The sequence below is a fragment of the Zonotrichia albicollis genome, chromosome 1, assembly GCF_047830755.1.
Source record: "Zonotrichia albicollis isolate bZonAlb1 chromosome 1, bZonAlb1.hap1, whole genome shotgun sequence".
Taxonomy (NCBI): domain Eukaryota; kingdom Metazoa; phylum Chordata; class Aves; order Passeriformes; family Passerellidae; genus Zonotrichia; species Zonotrichia albicollis.
Window position 1 is genome coordinate 28,603,649 of NC_133819.1, and position 21,428 is coordinate 28,625,076.

The following is a 21,428-nucleotide window of genomic DNA, read 5'->3' on the forward strand; positions in this document are numbered from 1 at the left end:
GTAGCTGAGTATCTTCTGATCACTTACAAAAATTTAGGTCGTGAAAATTTTCCAAAAAATTAATTCCATTACAGAAAAAACCCTAAAGACACATTCTATTCTCACAATGGGGATAAATCCATTGTCTTTAAAGAAATCATTCACATACATGTCATCTGTTTAAATCATCTACCAAGCTACTGTCTCCTTTGCTAGCAATCAGATTGCACTAATTTTAGCAAGCTGAGAATATATTTAGCATTTTATTTGAAGTATTTAAGAGAAAAGACAATTCCCAAAGATCTGAGCTAGCTGAAGATCTGGAATTTTCCACTTCAGTGCAGCTAAGTGACAAGGATACTGTCATATAAGGACTTTCCTTTTATGAGTCCAAGAATCCTGAGTTCCAATATATGGAAATTCCATAGATTGTATACATCACATATACAAGTTTGGTATGTTTAGAGGCTCACAAGTGAATCTTGCAGTCATTAAGATTTGCACTCAGCTTTTGCTCTTAAACCACTGCTGGTCTATGCGATGCAATTGAGCAACTTTGCCTTTTTGCTACACCTGATCACTCAGGTAGTTTTTAAGATGCTTAGCTTCTTCTAGGTGCAATCTCTGAGCAACAGAATAGGTAAGAGGAAAACAAACACATGATTATTAAACCACCATTTGCTGGTTTCTTTCAAAGTTCAGTTATTCTGATGCACATGGCTGTATGAAAATTGTTTTGTTCCTTCACGACAGAACAAATATTTTCTCTCACTTTGTGAAACATAACCTAAAGTAATTCTTTTTCTTTCATTGTGGAGATAAAGAATAAATTTCAGTAAATCAAAACAATGTCTTAACAGCTTATATTTTCATGATGTAAAAGAGGATATTATTTTTCAAGACACAGTACAGTCATATTTATATGGCTACACATACATACATAAAATACAGAAGCTTTGCCTGCTTTATAATACAGTTTGCTGACAGGAACCTTGAGAAGGCTGACCAAGAACAGAGGCTAGACAGAGCTAAGAGAATAAAGTGGGTATTTCTTCAAAGGCCTCAATGGATACACCTGGGCAGTACAAGAGCCTGGTCAGGGCTACACCCAAGGTAAACCCAAAATGGTCACAAAAAAAGGGTCACAAAAATGAACAACCAGTCACAAGGTCTTATACTTTTATAAGTTTTGTTCCATTTGCATACTGGAGTTAATTGTCCAATTATAGCTCTAGGTTATGAAGTTTCATCCTCTTTGGTTTTCTCTCCTCATTGAGAGAGAATATTATTGTTGTTTATATTTTTGGGGGCTGGAGCTTGTAACATTTGTCCTTGGACAGGGTGGAAAAGGATTGTTTCATCTACCTGCCTTGAGAAGAGAGCTTGCTAACACTTAATATGAAGCTCAGAGTTACACACTGAAGCAGCACAAAATATGAATAGCTAAAACTTAGGGCATCAGGCTAAGCTGGAACAAGAGCCCAACTGCAATGCCATATCTTAGTTTCTATATTGTCATTGTTCTTGTGCTCTCTGGGGCATCTAGTGCATCCTCCAAGACAAGACATTATTATATTATTTCCTGGTCTCACATTAGTTATGTGTAGGTCCTTTTGGCAGTGAGCTAAAGCTTCACTGGAGAGTAATCAGAACATTTAGACTGTGTTATACTACAAACTCAGGGCATGCAGACCACAAAAAAACTGTGCTTTAACCCGCATTTCAGACAGCAAAGTTTTAAACATGGGAATGCACAGATGGTTTAAAGCAAGCCCCCAGTCTGAGTAAGCTATTTTTCTCAGAAGAGGACAAATATAAACAAACAAACAGCACAAGAATCTGTGCTCTACATTTCAGTGACAAAAGAAAAAGTTATGGACATGATCATAATTTCTGACTACATTTACAAGCCCACTGTGACATGACAGAAGCTGACACCATGGCTGGTAGGCTGCAATGGATGGATGACATACCATTTGATATGAAATGGACAAAGCCTTCTTGAAAAACCTGGAAGAAGGCTTGCTGCTGCAGACCCTGTTTGTCATGGAAAACTTGAATCATACTGATATCTTGTGGAGTAGGGAAATCTCAGAACACACACACACACAAAATGTATGGAGTACATCAGGGAAAATTGTTTGTGCAAGCAACGAAGATGCAGGGAGGCTAATTCCTTCTTGGCATAGCTACTGCTCAGAAATAAGAACTGGTTGGGAATGCAATGGTTAAGGATGACCTTGGCAGAACTGAGAAGGAGAAAGAGTTTAGAATCCTGAGAGACATGAGGAAGTCAAATAGTCAACTAAAACTTCTAGGCAGAATCACATGAGCAACTGCCTTGAAGGAGGCCAGGTGAGTTGGTTGACCTTCAGCAACACAAGAAGGAAAAGAATTGTCCATTCCCATGTGCCAAAAGGTCAAGCACAGGAAGCCAGCTTGCCTGAATAGGAAACTTCTGTGTGAGCTCAAATGCTAAAAGGAATCGCTCAGAAATTGAAAGCAATGTTGAGCTACCCAAAACTATTTCTCAGTGATTCAGTTGTAAAATTAGTAAAACCAAAGTTCAGCTGTCAGGAGGTACAACAGAAGCAGTTCAGAACTTACTGTTATCTCAGGGCACTAAGTGTAGACCCATTGTTGAATGGGCCAGGGAACTTAATGACAGAAGACAAGAAAAGGATGAGGAACATGATGTCTGCTATGCTTTGCTGTAACTTGAAAAGCTTCTTTTCAGTCAGTCCCTAATACTGGGGAGCAATGCTGGGCCGTGTATTACTTGTGTTAATATGAAGTATGGAAGACTCAGAGCAAATTCAACATGCAGATCCATGGAACCAGACTGATCCTCAGAGGCAGCTGAGGGAGCCAGCAAGTCTCACTGAGACACACTTCTTCAGTCACTGAATAGACTGCACATGTGGGAGCGCTCTGAGGAGCACAGACAGGCACATGTCACACCTGTTTTCAGGAAGGGCAGATCTGGGTCACCACAGATTGACCAGTTTAACCAAAGGAGAAGAGAACAGCCAATAGACTGCAGCTGAGGGAGCCAGCAAGTCTCACTGAGACACACTTCTTCAGTCACTGAATAGACTGCACATGTGGGAGCGCTCTGAGGAGCACAGACAGGCACATGTCACACCTGTTTTCAGGAAGGGCAGATCTGGGTCACCACAGATTGACCAGTTTAACCAAAGGAGAAGAGAACAGCCAATAGACTGCAGGAAGGGAATTTCCTTCCTAGTTAGAACTAGGAAGAGATCTTGCCCAGGAATGTGGTCGGACTCTGTAGTAGACACAAACTAGAATCTCTACCCTTGGACTTATTCAAAACTCAACCAAACAAGGCCTTTGTCTAACTTCAGAGGCATTAGGACTGCAAGATTGGTTTAAGCAAGAGGCTAAGACCTGATGATCTTGAGAAGTATAAATCTAAATTATATTGTGATTCTAATTTGGTTTTTTGCACAAGAATATTTCAAAAGAATTCACAAGGACTAATTACTAACTAGTAATAAAATTCAATTAAATACAATAAAAATGAAAATGGAAGTTTCCAGGAGAGTTTAGCAATAAGAAATTTCTTTTTGAGAATATCATAAAGCCTAAAAATGTTAAATGGAAAATCTTTTGAATAAAATTAATAGGATTTAAGATGGGACAAGATCAAAATACAGTGCTACTACCTTTAAAAAAAAAAATTGTTTTCCCTATGCTGCAGGAGAATTCCTATGGTATTCTACATGTTGGTGAACTAGAAAACTTAATAAGAGTAACCCTAGGCTTTCAGAAAGTAAGGACACTTCTATCCTTAATAAGGCAGTAACTGGTGGCTTTCAACAATTTGTGTATCTGTGAAAAATAAATGTGGAGCTCTCATGCAGTGGCACAAAGGAATGTGAGATCTGGATACTAATTAATTTGGATGCCTTTGAAAATGTCGCCAATTTTTCAAGCTTTTTTGTTGTTGTTGTTGTTTTTGTGTTGGTTAGTTGGAGTTTTTTTGCCAGTACCAAAGGGCATTTCACAATGGGGAAAAAAGTATCCCTAATTCTGCTGCCAAACTGTTGCAAGTGACTGCTTCATCTGTCATTTGCTCTATCAGTTGGCATTCCTGCAGATAAAAGAAATCTTGGTGCCATGAGATGAGTAAGAAATTGGGTCCAATATAGTATGCTAGCAGACTGATTTTTCTCTTTTACACGCCTTCATATTGAGTGGGATGTGACTGCCAAATGAAATCCAGAAGAAATAGTGGATTTGAATGTTAGCAGAGATGGGGAGGCTGGAGGGATGGGGGAGGAGAGACAATTAACATTATCATTAAAGCTGCCTGCAGTTGTAACTACATTTCAGTTTCAATATACAGCTCAAGGATTTCTGGCATTTTACATTGTCCCTCTCTCTCATTTGCTTTGCGTCCTTAGTTATTAAGGCAATATCAATACAATAATGTTTAATTTAAATGGAGGAAAATTTGGATTTAAAGATCAAACCAATAGTTCTATTCATTGAAACTGCACTTCTTAATTAGCTGTTACATTTAATTTGTAACTACTACAGTGATAGCAGTCTCTGGCTCATGAATATGCCTATATATATAGCTATACCTTTATATTTCAAAGAAGATTATTCTTTAGCTAAATGGTCTCAGCTGGAACAAGAGTCAATAATCAGCAAGTCTCCTGTGAAATGCTGACAAACAACTCATTAAAAAAGCTGAAGTAACTGTTTCACAAGCAGTACTTGCCCACTTCACACACTGCGGTTCCTAAAATATCATGAAGGACAACGGCATCAAATACACGTAAGAAAACTACGTATCAAGAGCTATATGAAATATACTGCTTAAGAATCTTATCCTATGCACCAGAGTGCTTTAACTGAGGCTGAGCACTTGCAACCTAAGTGTCCAATGCATCACAGCCAGTTTGCTCCTCTCCTGCGTATCTCTGCACTCTTGCTTGACGGTTCTGGAGGAAATGGAGGGTTCTGAGAGTTGGAGGCTTGGTACAAAGCACCTTCTTAGCCTGCCACAAAATCCTTCATTTCTTCAGTTGTCAAATTTAAATTCAGTGAGACCCTTCAATTCAGAGAAAAATCCAAGTCCTTGTCCCTAGGCAGTTATTCCACATGAAACAGTCTATCTTCTCATTCCTTCCCCAAAAAACACCCTGGGCTTGCTCCAAAGTATGTTCAAAGTATACCAGGCACCAAAGTAGAGAGAACTCTGAAAAACTGGAGAGTGAGGGCAAGAATCCCTTAATGCAGACATATTTTTAGGCTGGCATCTGCAGTGGAAGTGCCCTTAGCTCCATCTTACTGGTTAGAAGGGTAGCACAGACACCCTGTCCATACAGTTTCATTTACCAAAAACCTTGGCCTCTTTTTCTTTTTTCTTTCCCCCTCCCTTCGTCTGGTTGAATTCTTCCTCCAAATTTGCAAATCGTTTCAGGCCTCAGAAACGAACCTCTTGCCAAATGACATAGATGTACAAAACACCCACTCAGGCCCGTTGAAAAGCCCACCCCATTGGTATTCACCAGGAATAGCACATGTCCTTTCACTGGGCTGGGACATTGTTGGTCTAGCCTGGTCTTTCAGCTGGTAATAAATCAACTCCACTGACTCCGAGACAACTGCTCCTATTTACCTCAACCATGAGCCTGTCCCCAGCGCCGAAACGTCGATCTGATGAGTTAGTATCTATTTCCCTAAAATTCCTTCTGGGCATTGGTTGATTTTCTCTTCACTTTTTACACTGCTGTGAGAAGTCTTTAGGTAATGTTAAACATTGGAGACTAATTTTAAATGTGAGTGGAGCAATCCTTTATATCAGCTTTGGTGGGCAAAGGAAACATTGATCATTCAGAAGGAAAAGCTGGTGCATAAATAACGACAAATAATAAATATGTCTGATGGGCCAAGTTTTTCATAAGTGCTAGCAGTAATAAGACTATTTTGTTGTAATAAACTGAATACAGTCAGATGCTTAACATCTTCCCTTTCTTTACAAGAATTCTGCAGATACTTGAATTTTTTGGTCAATATTGGATACTATAATAACAAAATTATATGATATTTCAAATATTGGATACAGTTTTCAGATACAGCTTCTTTCTTATTTCACCTTAAAGGAGATGTCCCTTAGAGTGATTTGTTTGGTCTGCAAATGTCAGACAGAACTTATATTTATCTTTCTCCAGAAAATGAGGGATAGGATCCGATCTCCTTCAGCAAATCTTTTAATGAGGTCAGTTATCTTACGATGTGATAATCATTATACAGATATCAAGTTCAATTTTTGAAAGAGTAAGCTTTTTTGTTCTCTTTAAGTTTTCGCTTTTTTGCCCCAGCATTAATGGCTGCTTTTTTCTTTTCCTTATTTTTTTTTGTCTTGTAAGTAGTATTTGGGATGTTTAGCTTCAAAAAGAACTAAGCATTATAAAATAAAGATTTATATATTTTGAATAAAATACTGGAAGTGTTCAACTAGTCAATGCTTCGACAAATTCTTTTAACTTGGCTTAGACTGGATGACAGTAACAAAACAGAAAGAATTGTTTAAAATTTATGTGCACAACTGCATATCAGTGACAAGCATTTTGATTTCTGTGAATTTTTTTTTCTTTTAGTATATGTGATTATGATTTAATTTTGTAAGTCACGTGCACTACTTCTACCTATTACAGACAAATCACAGTATGTCCAAATAAAATTAAGTCATTCTCTAGGATTAGCTTTCAGAGTCATTCCCACTGTTAAATTCTTTAAAGCAATAAAACAACAGCACTTGTGAGATAAGTTTTGCATGCTAAAAGCTTAACCCTGGTGTCTTTTGTCAGGTAAAATTCTCTGCATCTGGAGTTAGAATTTTACCATAGCAGGGACTACAAGACTGAGGAACTGATACCTCTCCTTAACCTACTGTTATAAGAGTCCTTTGGAGTCTCTGTGCTAATCTAACATCTCTTTTGTTAAACTATAGAGCAGTGAGAGGGGGTTTTATGCTTTGTGTTATATTGTGAAAACATTAGCAAATGAAATAAATGTGAATTTGGCTTTTTAGCACTTAGAATTATTCACTTTGAACTGTAAATTATTTATGGTACTCAAAGAGACACTTTGTAAATAACAGGAAAGCCTCAGAAATCAAATGCAGATTGTGGTATTTAGTCTTGTCTTGCCATCATTAACCATTTCAGTTACACAACATGTTTCAATAAATCAAGCACATCTTTTAGACATCTCTCCTAAAGGAATTAGAAAGCAGCAGAAATAAATGAAGCTGTCTACAAGTGACAGCTACAAAGGGAAACCCAGAGAAGGAGAGGAAAAAAAGGTGCTCCTGTGAGCAGATGATAAAGCAGATGCTGTAAAACAACAGGGGGATTGCACCATTTCTTCTCCAGAACTGATGATGGTTTGATAAACAGCTAGTCATGCTCCTGGAAAACCCTGTCCATCAGTGCATATCAGTACAAATTAATGGTGACATGTCCTGATTAAACTTGCTGTGCTGTGAAATGCAATGCATTATCTGCATGGCAGTAAGTGAACAAATGCTCTCAGGGAGTGAAAGAACAAGCAAAGTCACACATCTCAAGTTAGGTCCCGAGTCATAGCTGCCTGTGGTGAGGTAGGTGTTCAATTGACAAAACCTGTCTTGACTTGTGGGTTTTGCAGGCTATAGTTTTTGTTCTGTTCATTGAAAAGAGTTGTCTTGATGATACCCTTTCTGCAAACTGTAAGTCAGTTTTCAAAACCTTCAGTCAAGCTCTTGAATCTCTTCCTCAACCAAATCTTAAATAAGCTTGCACCCCTGACAAGAAGTCTCCCTTTGGAATAAATAGAAAACTTCAAATATAGTAATGGTGAGACCACAACATCACCCAACATGAACTGAATAAGAGCAAAAAAGTTCTCAATGACAATTTGGGAGTCTCTCAAAAGTTCATTTTCTAGAGTAAAAAGCAAACAATTTTATATTTCTAATGCAATTTAAAAAAAATTAAGTTTCATTTGGCTTTTTTCTTGTCTAACATAGAAAATGAAAACCTTTTTGTAAGAGCTAGTTATTTATTTTAAAAATGGAAGTCACACATTTAACATCACTTTGCTCTCTTTACTAAAGCACTTCTGACATAACTGATAAATAATTCTCTATGGTATTAAGAAAGTTTTGCCTGTTAAAGAGAGGTTTGTTGAATTAAAGATTTCTTCCAAAACCGGTAGCTTGTCCTGGGGATGGGAGCCAGCCTTTGCAATTCATACTGCTGCTGCAAGGAAGGACCACTCAAGGCAGTAAGAACACCACTGTCAGTACAGCCAGCAGAACCTGGAATTTCTTCCCACATCTGTAAAACACATTGATGGCTGTAGAGTCAAACCAGATGAGGCAGCCTTAAATACTTTTGAGAACAATTCCTTATCCTGATCCTACTTCAACCAACCTCCCAGGCTGGGTTCCAATCTCATGTAAAATCCAGAACAATTTAGATGAATGTTGTGAAATTGCATTACAATGAATGACATTCCAGTCCAAATGTTGCCATTTCTGCAAAGGAAATACACAAGGCAGCAATAGAGATATTTCCCCTATACTTTCATTCAGGGAACAGACGACAACAAATAAAATAAACATATCTAGGGAATCTTGGGAGAAGTAAAACATTTAATCCTTTCAGTACTTAGCTTTCTCTGTTCATACTATCTGGTCAGCAAATGGACGGAATGAAAAACACATCCATTTCCCTGACAAAAAAAATATTGTAGAGAAATACTACACACTAAATTCTTTGACATTTCAGTTCCTATGTTAAGAAGGTCTGAAGATTTAGGAGAAGAATTAGCTGTACAGGAAAACACAGAAGCAAGGCGTGCAGCTAGAGACAGTGATGAAAACACTCTGAAAAGATTTGTCCAAGAAGGCACAAAATATCAGGAGTAACCTTTTAACTACTCTTAAATGCTTTCCCTAAATTTTATTAGAAGGTGTCAGGCCACACGAGAGAGGGGATGGGGTCACCAGTATTAAGTGGATTTAAGAGAGTGCTTGCTTCATAAAGGAGAGTGGGAAGGCTGCAGAAACCCAGGCTACTGAAAAGGCAGCTGATCCAGGAGGCTGCACCAGCGTGTGCTCCTCACCTGCCCAGACCTGTGACAGAGCCTGGCACAGGGAGTGCCCGCAGCTCACAGGCAGCCTCTAAAACAGAAAAATGAAAGGCAATGCAACCTTTATTCCCTCCTTTCTTTCATCTGGACTTCAACCTACTTATTTTATTTCTGAAACAGAGGTTTTAATTAAAGCTACCTTCTATACAATGCACTGAACTTCACCTCTGTGGCAAATAACACATTAATTTCCCCTGACTCTGAGTAATCTTACTTTCTCTCTTTTATCCCTGAAAACATCTTTCCCCACCAAGGAGAAATAACAGGTGGGGGCAACAAAACTGAAGCAACTTACTGGAAGTTATGACAAACTCTGCATTTTGTTATTTTTCTTCATTTTTAATACATATGCTTCTTTATTCTTGCAACTTCCCCCACTGAAGCTATGGAATGAGCTTTAGCAATGCAGCTTCTCACTGGAGGAATGGAAATGAAACAAGTCACAGAAGACAGATAGCAGATAAAGTAAAGAAAGCCCATTGAGAGAGGAGTATGTGATCCATTTCCTCACTACAGTGCCACCTGCCTAGGGAGGCACTTTAGGCCAGGAGTCCCTCTTTGAGACCTCAGGTAGTGAGGCTTAGCCTTCAAGCTCTAACCTTGCATGCCCATATCACAGTTAGGGTATTTTACCCAAAAATGCAAGTCAAAATCCAGACTATGTTTTTTTGCATCTTTCTTTCAGATCCTGGATGAGATTGCTGGCAAATCAATCAAATGTTAAAAAATTTCACGAGGCCAGCTTCCCTGGGATAGGCAGGAGAGAAAGGAAGCATGCAACCTTGGTCTATTCAGCATCTTCCTAAAAAATCTCCAATGTTGCTGGATCTGGGATTACATGTGTCCATCACAACTTTTTTTTTCTTTCTTTAGGCAGACGGCATTTGGGATTTTAAAGAAGCTCAATAACAGGGCACTTATGAGAAAGATTTTACAGTTTCTTCTATTTGTGAGGAGAATGCAGTGGGAAGAAGTGAAATCTCCATATCGCCCAGTTATATGGGGATTGTTGGTTTTGACCAACAGAAGAGAGAATGAATGACAAAAGTTTCAGAACAGTGAGCTAAAACAGAGTAAATGTTCTAGCTGGGTTCATGTTTCCTGCAGATCATGTACAGATGGGACATGCAATGTAATCATCAGTGAGCTATAAATCCATCTGCCAACATGAAATTACATAGATATATCTCTGTTGGCCTAGCATTTAAATGATGTAGTAGCGGAGCAGAACTCCTATTGTGCGAGATGCTCTCACACCACAGAACATGGAGTTCCCTTCCCCCATCCCTAAAAGCAAACTTGCAATTTAAAAGCTGTTAAGTACAGATAGATATGTAAGAATATGAAAGACAACAGGTTTTGATTTCTGTGGTAATAGTTACAACGTGGTCTTTTTGTACATAGTTGAAGAAAGGATTTGAAGGAAGGTAATGGAGTAGGTTTGTAGACATTTCCATAGGAATTTTGATTGTGTATTAAATACGCTAAAATTGCCAAAATGTTTGCTTTAAAATCTACAACTACTGCCTGAAGAATATTGCTGGGGTTTGACCAGATGTAGATCATATGAATAAGCATTTGCCTTTCTATCAAAGGGATTTTATGAATGAGACATCTCAGCATTAAAAGTTTTTAGGCATAGACATAAAAATACTTTTTCTCAAGGTAAATGTAAGCCACTAAAGGCCTCATAAGTAAAGACAAATAAATAACAATTAAACCAGAAAGGAAGGGAAGTGGGGGCAGGGTGTCAGGGAAGAAAACATTCTGAGAATGGTTCCTGACAGAAGATAAGATTGTGAACTGACAGACCAGGAATCCTTTAGAGGTGAACTCTGAATGGATCTGAATAGCAAAGAAAATTTACAAGGGCTGTGACTCAGATCAAAATAACAAGTACTTCTAATTAGAAGTGTATGAACAAAGCAAAGGAACTAGCAGATGAAAAACAAAGTGATGGGAAAACAAACAAAAACTTCAAAGATTGAGGAGAATTAAGACAATCAGTTATTATTTTATGACTGAAGATTAAGACAGAACAGTGATGAGCCAGAAGGCAAAGAACCGCTAAGTAGCAGTCCAGCTTAAAGCATGGCAATATCTGAATGAGAAAAAATGGAAATCAAATAAATAAGGACAAGAACCTTGTACCTTCTCTATGTTCAATACTGTCACATGACAATTAAATTATTGCTTCAGATAAGATTCTCGGCCTTTCTTTACCACTAGATTGGAGCAATGAGTTAACTAAAAATATTTTTATAGTTCTACATGCAACAATTTCTTAGGTAATAAGACTTGCAGTTTTTAGAAAATTCAGTTTTTTTAGTTATGAATAAAAAGTGCCACAAAATGTTTCTATTTGATGTTTTAATATGCTGCTTTATACTGACTGTTGATTAACATTTTAATAACACTGAAAAAATGAGCTATGAGATTGGCTTTATACATAAGACAGAGCAAGCTTCAAGGTGTGCAGTGGGTGCCAAAAAAATTGCAAAACAAAAGTCAGAGAACACAGACATTAGCTGATACTGCAAACAAAAAGCAGTATGTAAACGTAGGAGGCTGAAGATGTGCTCTTTATACACCACTTGCATACCTTAGACCTATAATATCCTAGTCAGGGTTTACACACATACCAGCTTTCAGAAAAAAAATGTAAATGTTTTTATATAGCACCTAGCCCTGGCTATTTAAGCTCTGGCAAAGGCCTGACTCACTACTGCGTCACTGCTGTTTTAAGCATGAAATACAAGAAACCAAACAGCAGCAGCTACTTTAGGCAGAAATAATTAGGAGTGGGCTGTGTTATGCTGCACATAGACCTGGTTTTTGCAGCGCTGTGTCAGCCCCTCTTAAGGCAACAGCACAGAATTTGTTACCAAGTCAATATTCTGTTGAAGTCCTAAAAGCTGGGTTCAAAGCAACTATTTATTCATTCCTACTCAAGTTCGGTATTACATTACCCCAGCAGGGTGATTCAAACATTAAGGATAGATTTTTAAGGCTCTGAATAGTGAGAAGAGGCACAGTTACACAAAGAATCCACAAAATTTACATGTGAATTGGCAGATGCAAAATAAAATAGTGATGTGTGAACTCCACCTAGTTGGAGCTTTAAAATTCTCATGCCTTTGAGATTCAGAGGATGGAGTTTAAGATAGGTCCTTAACTGAGCAGGACTCTCTTATAACACTGCTTATAGCGCTTGCTAGAAAACCGGAGTCTGATTTGTTCCTTAACCTGAGAAATTAAAAATTTCCATTTCTCAGCCTAGTGCCTAACCACCAACCTACAGAAATGTGCAGATGAGAACATATTCTAATACAGCATGTTGAAACTAATGCTTTTGGAGATGGAAATACATGATTGCTAAGGACGTAGAAAAGTGAGAAAGGAAAACATGAGCGCTATGCTGAAAGGAAGAGACCTGGTGACCTCATTTCGATGCTAACAGTGTGGGGAAACTTTTTTGTTTTGCAGCTGCAACCTTCAGTAGGTCTTACAGATGTGTGAATGCACATAACTCTCAATCTCTTACTTGAACTTCTTGCAGACATTTTAACTGGGGCAGGAAAGATGTTCCTGGCACTACCACAAGACAGCAGGGGTAAAACACAGGCTCTGTGTTTGCAATGGCAAACCAAGAATTTCAGTGGAGTTGGGACTTCATATCCACATCCTTAACTTCAGTTTAATTGTCTCAACCAAGGCTATATTTCAATCATAATCTCCAAAACTATGACTTAATATCTCATTCTACCTTAGGACTTTAAATGGTCTTAAATTGGTGTAGCAGAAATAGCATGGTACATGTGTAAGGGGAACCAGGTCTGCCAAAATATTCTCAATCCTCCCTTAGACAATTGTGTGCATATATATTCTGATAAGGATCATATCATAGAAACTCTCCAAATTCATTTGTGAACAAACTAGGAGGAAACAATAAATGACATTGTAATTTGGCTAGAAGTCCTCTGTGTTGCAAACTTCTACTGAGAATAGGTGGAATCAGCATTATGTGATTTTTTTTCCTGCAAATCCCTTTACTGTCCTGTGATGTTGGACCAGAAGGTATCTTGGGCTCCTTAAAACTTTTTTCATTGCACTAAATAAAATCTGCTTTTATGCTGTGCTATCGCACTGTGCTTTGTGGAGGAAGCACATAGTAGAAACAGTTAAAAATTACCATTTGTGCTATATCTGAGACAAGAAAACAGCAGAAATATTGCGCAGACATGAGCGTTAGCAGTGGCAAGTTACAGACGCATTTAATACCTACTTGTACTCTTGCATTTTTAGACAGAAGTCACCCTAGAAACGAATAAAGGGAGTTTAACTCTTTTCTGAACGTTTCAAATTGTGCCTATGTGAGTCTGATTCCAGGAACAGAGCACTGCTCTCTGTTGTCAGCTCAGCTTTTCTGGTTATATCTGAATGCTTTCACCAGCTCTCCTGGTAACACATATTTCTACATACATACCAAAAGGAAACGATTGGCATCTGCCATAAGATTTTTTTTGCCTAAGATTCAGCAGGCAAGCCAAGGAAAAACTATAAATCATTTCACACAGACTAATATCTCAAGCCTTTGACAGAGAAAGCTGTTGTATCTTAAAAAGTGACAGGACTTCCATCAGAAGGGAACCTTATCTTGTGCCAAAGAAATGTAACATTTTCTTAAAGCCTCATTAACCTCATGCAAGTCCAGTAACACTATTTTTATGATCTTGGAGCACACTAACCTGGCGTTCCAAGATCATAAAAATATGACTGATGATTGTCACAGCAAGAATTTTAACATAGTATCAATTGGGTTAGACATCGGGTATACAGTACTTAGTGATAAAGGGACAGTGACCAAAAAGAAGATAGCAAAACTTCAGACAGTGTACATGTTTTGGGTAACTCTGGTGTAAAAAGAGTTCAGATTGTCCATCACACAGTAGCAGCTGATAATTCACCCAAAACATTGAGAGACATTAAAGACTGCAGGATTTTGAGAATTACAGGACATACATATGCCTTAACAATGTGATTGAATGGTTATTTTCAATTAAGTTACAGTGTCTTCTTAGAATAAAAACAAGCATTATACCTGTCTTGTCAATAACTTGCTTCACAATGCCTACTCTAAAATATTCTTCTGTGATTCACTTATTTTATAATAATTAGGATAACTTAATAATGCAATTTCCCTTCTTTGTTCAGTTACCAGCTAGACTTGTTCCGACAAATTAACATGAAAAAAAGAGAAACAATGAAAAAGCAACTCCTTGAATGTAACACTTAGGAGATGTGTACCTACTGGAATACCAAAAATGCAGGTATTTTAACTAAATACTAGAATTTGATGGGCAGCCTTTTACTCTGCTGTTAACTGTAAAGGCACAAAAGTTGAAAATTTCATTGCAGGATCTTGAACAAATACAATTACTAAAACTTTTTCTTAAAGGAAATAATAACTATATTTGTAGTGAATTAAAAAGAGCATCATTTTATTCACATTTTTCTTTTTAAAGTGAAAAGTCAGTTATACTACAATGCTAATCACTACAGTAATGAGCCAGAAATAATGAATCAAACAAAACACTACATTCCCTTTAAACATTCAAGGACAAAATATTTTGACATTTAAATAGTAAGTTATTTTGCTCTGAAATAGGAATCCAGTGAAAAAGCAGATTGATTAGGGAAGGTAGGCTCCTCCACACAATTGGATGAATTTTGATGAAACAGAGGTTAAGGAATTTTTGACCAGCACTACTGACAAAGTATGAAGGCCTGAATTTGCATCTCAGTCCAAGTTTAGACTTCATAAATCAGGCAGCCAGACCAAATCTTTCAAAGCTTCTTGTAATCTATTTGTATTGAAACATTAAAAGAAAGATTAAGCTAGTTTTCCAGAAAAAAACCCTCAAACAACACAGCAAAACAAACAACAAGAAAACCCCATCAGTATTCAGATTATAGTAAAAGAAAACAGTGATTGATATCAATTAGGTAAAAGCTCCTATATGTATATATTGTTGTAACAAGGTCATACTACTGATAACAAAAGCCCAACACATCCATTTCTTCTCTGAAATCTCTAAAGCCACCTACATTAACAAGTTCTTTTTTCCTTGAATAATAGGACTGAATTGAAACATATGGAGGTAAAGTTCAATTTAGATGAAATAGATCTTCCTGCATTTGCTTGCTTACATATGTGTGTATGATAAACATATTTTATATCTGTCTGATTCAAAGTTTTAGTTCTTAGAATTCTGGGATAAAAAGAGAGTTTTAGAACACATTCATATTTACTCAAAAACCCAACAGAAGAAGAAACCATCACACTAACAAACCCTACTCCACATCCTTTGCAAAAGCTAATCTCATGGCTGGGCAGAAGTTACAGCGACAATGCTCACGTTGCAATGTCCACCTCACCAAGAGACCGAGCTATCATCAATCTCTCTCTGTAGGTACAAATAATTGATAGAATAGTTGTTATCATGTGGTTTGAGTTTTTTGCATACCTAATGTAAATAGAATAACAGCCCTGAAGATTGACAATCTCTTATTAGCCAGCACAGCTTGGCTCATAAAGATGGTTTTCACCAAAAGAGTAAGAAGTGCTCACTTCCCTGTCCAAAAAAGCAGCTTATTAATGCAAATTTCTGTGTTCCTTCACAGCATGCAAATATTACCCTAGGTAAAAAACAACCAACCAAAAGTTTATTTCAAAGAGGTCCATCAGCAGCTAAGTATTTTCATATCAACACTAGTATAAAAATTGACCCAAAAACTTCAAAATCTTCCCTTCTCACTCAGACCCAGTACATTATTTTCCATGTTTATTAGAGTGGGTACCTCACATGAATCTGCTTCTTTACCATCAACCCCCTTACTATAAATAACAAAGCCCGATGATTATCACTTACTCTTTGTATGAGTCACATTTAAAGAGAGCCCTGAGGTGCTTCTCAGGGAGCCTCTTTGTATCATGAATCAGAAGGGAAAGAAAGCAGCCTCTGAATACCACCATATTCAGACTCTAGATGCCTAGAAGTATCGTTGCCTATTAATAGTTTCAAGCTGTCAGGCAGTTTCACATAATGGAAGTCAATGGTCATGGAGAAGTTTCTCTTCTTCAGAGGTATTTGTAAAATAAAGAGAACCTGATAATGGAAAAGCTCCATACACATACAGGCAAAACAGAAAAGGTGAAACCCCCTTATTTCAAGGCCAACTGAAAATCCACAGTCTGAACAAAAACGAGGAGTAGGAGCCATCAGGCTCCTCATGGCACAAGCCCAGGTTGGGCAGACATCAGCAAACCCTGGTAGACATGAGGACAGTTTCCACCTCAGACATTGCTGCACAGCACAACCTCAGAGCCTCACATGCCACAGATTTTAAGCTATTACTTTATTTCTCATTAACAGCTTCCAGGTCTCGCCCATGTTTTATTCATTTTCCAGCCAGGGCTACAGCAAGGCTTTTACTCACCTCAGCAGGACCACAAGAAGTTTCCTTCCTTCTGGACAGAGAGAAAACAGAATGCTTTCAGACCTGATGGAGCTGGAGACAAGCAGCAATTAGCTGGCAACAGGCTGACACGTTCTTCACCGCTCTTGCATAAAACATTGAGCTGTGCTCCTCTGGCCCACCTCAGCTTTCTAAATTTATTTATTTATTTTCAGGCTAACCACTTAGTAGCCTGACAGACTGCTGTTTTGCAAAGGCAAATTTTCTTTTTTTTTTTTTTTTCGGGGTATGAAAGAAAAAGATAAAGTTCTGGAAAGTCCTTTACCTCCTTTTGACAATCCTTCAGCTCCCCTTTGCTTGCAAGTCCTTCTCCCTTCCCCTGAAGGGCCCAGTAGTATTGTTTACTTCAGCCCAAATTTCTCAGGGTCCTTCTGCATTCAAAGCAAGGAAATACTGCTTTGCTCCTTCAGCCATAAATGGAAGAGCTCTTTGGGTAAAGGTAATTAACGCATTTATCTGGCTCATTGTTGCTCATTAGCCCTGAGTGCCTTCATCTGGCCTCCCAGGTAACCATTTCTGTGGATGCCCCTGCACCATGCTTCACTTTGAGCATCTGTTTTTTCATTCCATAGCAGAGTTATCGCTGATCTTCTTCTACTTCCTTGTCTAGAGATAATTCTTCCTGTTTGTTTTGTTTTGTTTTTTTTTTTTTCCATTTTGTAGCCATTCTCCCTAGTCACTCCTACAGAAAGGTGAGGGACACCTCTTGGAAGTGTCTGCTTCCCAGAAAGTCTTGCTCTTGCTATGGTCTGCCTCAAAGTTACAAGCTCCAGAAGCCATTTGGGGTAAAAGGCAGTAACTTGTACAATACCACTACTACCCTAAATCACTAATAATCACTAAAATGCTGTAATCTTGGCAAACAAAGAATAAACTAAAGATTAAAAAAAAATAAAAAAGGTATTTTTCTGCCTTTCACACCATAGCTGACTATATTCTTTTTTACAATGATATTCTGGAACATGCTGAAATCTGTAACTTTATTTGCCTTAAAAAAATTTGGAAATTAGCTAGTCATTGTTGTGATGTACATGCAATCCTAGATAAGATTAAGATAAGAGTGAGCAAATGTACCTACAAGTACTGGAAACAGTAATTCTCTATTGTCTCTGCAAGAAATTCTTCCACTTCTTTTTAACAGGAACTCGGGAAATGAGAGAGCGTCTAAACAGTATCAGAAGTTGAAGTTTTTCCCTGAGACATCATGTTCTTTTGTCAGCACGTTGCCCAGTTAACACACAATGATCAAAGATCTGCAATTCTAGTGTCACATTTAATACCTATATATTTTAATTGTCACTTACATTGCAAATGTCATTAACGAAGCCTTAAGGAATGCCTCATTGTATGAGTAGGTTTGCAGATACCCTCTTCAGTCAACCTAAGAACAGTGCTTCTATTTCAGCTCTATGTAGATACATGCACATACTCTTTGTTTCACTTCTTACACCAATGAATAATTTCACATTAGTTCTGTGCATACTGAAGTAAAGAAAAGAATCTTCACTTTTTCAGTTCTCTTTCATTACACCAACCATTTTCATTTCTTACTATGTTTCATGTACTCTTAAGTTTTTCTCTTCACCACCAATACTTTCACCCCGAGAATGGTTTTAAGTTATTAGAGGCCATGCTAAAAAATCCCCAAACAACTAAGATTAATAGAAAGACAGCCTCTGCTATGGAAACTGTTAATTCAGTATAATGGCTGCTCTGTTGTAATTTGTTACAGCGAGAATTTATATTCACTGACCAGCAGATCTGATCTACTGTTTATATGTCTATTCAGAATTGTATATAATTGTATAATTCTGATGGCATGGACTCCTCTATCCCTCTTTATATAAAAAAAGTGTGTTGTGACCAACTTGCTATCACAGACTGACACATTTAAAATTGCATACATTATTTAGTAATAGCTTATGTATAATTTTATTTGTTTTCAGAGTTACAATGTTCATGAGATAATCATAGAGAACACATTATATATTATTGTTAAACACATTTTTGCCACAAAAAGTTGAGAGCATTGGTAGAAAATCCTATGTCAAGTTATCTGAAAATATTTATCACCTGTAACCATAATTTCATAAAACCAATATACACTTTACGTAATATTATATCAGCGAAGTCCTTCTTTTTGCAAATAACCTTTGCTCTATACTTATGCATGTTTGTAGTTCAGTGCATCAAATGCTTCTGTGTGTGTGTGTCTGCAATGCACAGGAAAAATACTAGTTTACTCCTATGGTAACTGTAAATGTCAACACCACTGGACCCAAGAATGGTGAATACAAGATCTTAATTTTAGCGAATAATCACCTTCATATTTTTCTACCTAATGCTGAACAAAACATTAATTGGCATTTACCTCCTAATGTTTACAGAACATAGACTGTATATTTCAAAGACATAATCCTTACCAACTATATACTGACTTTTATTTTAATGTCTATTATATAAATTAGGACTCTGTTGAATTCTTATACTGAGGAACAAATGATAGTAACTTTATTTAAATACATGCACAGTACCGTGCACTACAGCATGATGAAGTATTATTTTTAAAATGGATGAATGAATCAATAGAAAAATAGATTTAATAAATAATTAACATTTTAAAGTCTGGATAAAAACGGGAAATCATGCATTTCAAGCAAAATTTTATTTTTTCCTTGTTTTTTATGAAATCTCTGAGAACTTAAGACATGCAGAGCTGAGAAGCAGCTCACTCTGAACAAAGAACAATGTAAAGACTGCACAAAAAGTTTTGTTTGAGATTGTTTATATGCATGACTGAAAAAATTTGCCATTCTTCGACTTCCCTTCAACATTAGACAGTGCTGTGCAAACCTCAGACAAATCCCTGTATTATGATTTCTAAGCTGTTAGGAAGTCTCTCAGAGAGCTAAGAAAGTTAAAACCTGAGCAACTGCCTCACCAAAATTTATGACAAGAAATCTCTGGATTTCAGAGAGCAAACTACAAAAGGGTAATAGACAACAGGTCATCATTTCCTTGAGAGATTAACTTAGGGGATGAGTAATTATGGATAGCATAAATTTATAAATTATTCTGACAGAAAAAGATATGTTTAATTTTTTAATATTTAGAGTTCGTATCTATGTCTCAATATTTAGCACATGTTACTATGTCAATCAACTCATGAAACAATGAAAAGGGAGTATTTACTTTAAATTATTTTAATGTTTTTCCCTACCCAAACATTTGTCTGGACATTGACACTGCAATCAAAAGAACTGTAAATTTTCAGAAGTGAATCTACTCCAGTGAGTTTGATTAATTATGCATTAACCCATTTCTCTGAAGCATCCTTCACTAAATCTTTGGTGGGAAATGCACTTTAATTAGGCATGAGCTTTGGTTATTTGTGTGCATATGCACTATGCTATTGGTCTGTGTGGAGAATGATTTAAAGTTTTCCATGTTACAGAGATGTATTGCTCATGGAAATAATTCTAGGCTTTCAACAAACACTGATGGCTAGTTTTGCAATTATTATTATCTTCACTCAGCATGATCTTAGTCCCATAGTTTTTGCTCAAACTTTCATCAACTTTTAATCTTAACGAAAGCTTACTCTACTTACACGAGAACAATCATGATCATTAATACTGTGCATATTGTTAGATGTTTTCAGCAGGTACAGTTACACATATACATAGGAGTTATCAGAATAACTTACAGGATTTTAATACTTAGTTGAATAAAAATATTCTCAGGGTAGAAAGAAATGATAAACTAACAATAATGGCTAAGGAGACTTGCAATGACTCTACTCTGAAACAGGTCAGATTGACTATTCATCTAAAGATGTTTGATTGAAGAGATATTATTGAACTTATGGCATATGGTTATTGTAGTAGAAAAAGTTGAAACAGAAAAGAGAGAAAATCAAATTATCCATGACATTCTCTTCCCGTATTCCATGGCAGAATTAGACCACAGATTAGTAAATGGTAATGCATGCAACAAAAAATATGCTGTATCACTGTATGTAAACATCTGCTTTCATCATGCAAAATGCCTACAAAACTGTGACAACATCTTTTTCTAGTAGCATAGTTTTACATCAGCTCAGCTACAGAACAGTTAAACCAAAATCCAAGATTTTGCAAATAGAAGATATTCTAAAATTCTTAAAAGATTTCCAGCATAAATATTCCAAAGCCCAACAAAGCTAATTGTTTTTTTGTTGTTGTTGTTGTTGTTGTTTGTTTTTTTTTAAACTAAACTACATAGGCTTATTCCTTGCTGTGGTTCCTTGTTCTTTTGATGATAGAAGAGAAAAGACCAGTTTTTGGAGGTGGTCCCATCAACATGGGGGCTTGGTTCTTGTGAGTAATTTTTATCTGGGGAAGAAAGAAGAAAAAGAGTTATCCCTTGAGCTAGTTCAGTTCCAACTATCTGAGATGCATGATTTATCTTTATATATAACTTCCAGACCTGCATTGTTTAATCCAAGCTGAAAGGAAAATACCTGGGGTTTTTTTATGAATAATGTTCCATATGCAGTAGATCAATCTATGTATAATAGTTTTTCTGCAAATAGTTTAAATTATTTGCAAAAAAATGTTAATAAACACTTGCAATAAAATACACGCCAATATACAATCTTACTTTTTGAGTGTGGGATTTATTGCTTACTGCTGAGGAAGAATTTAAAAGTTGGAAAGAACATACATGCTGACAGACCAAGCTGTTGCCTATTA

The 21,428-nt window shown here is 36.9% G+C and overlaps 1 protein-coding gene and 1 long non-coding RNA gene across 9 annotated transcripts in view; one reads left to right on the forward strand and one right to left on the reverse strand.

The window, feature by feature from the left end:
• Positions 1–5,362: 5,362 nt before the first annotated feature.
• Positions 5,363–20,573, forward strand: LOC113460451 (uncharacterized). The gene is made up of 3 exons (XR_003382304.2): positions 5,363–5,680; positions 14,371–14,486; positions 17,837–20,573. It is a non-coding gene; the product is annotated as an uncharacterized LOC113460451 (long non-coding RNA).
• A 320-nt stretch (positions 20,574–20,893) lies between these two features.
• The window catches only part of DGKB (diacylglycerol kinase beta), a 389,837-nt gene continuing 389,302 nt past the window's right edge, over positions 20,894–21,428 (reverse strand). For all 8 annotated transcript variants that reach the window (XM_074536770.1, XM_026798569.2, XM_005480832.4 and 5 more), the window contains one exon: positions 20,894–21,068. In XM_074536770.1, coding sequence (XP_074392871.1) covers positions 20,961–21,068 — 108 coding nt within the window. In that variant the 3' untranslated portion in view covers positions 20,894–20,960. The remainder of the gene's footprint in view (positions 21,069–21,428) is intronic.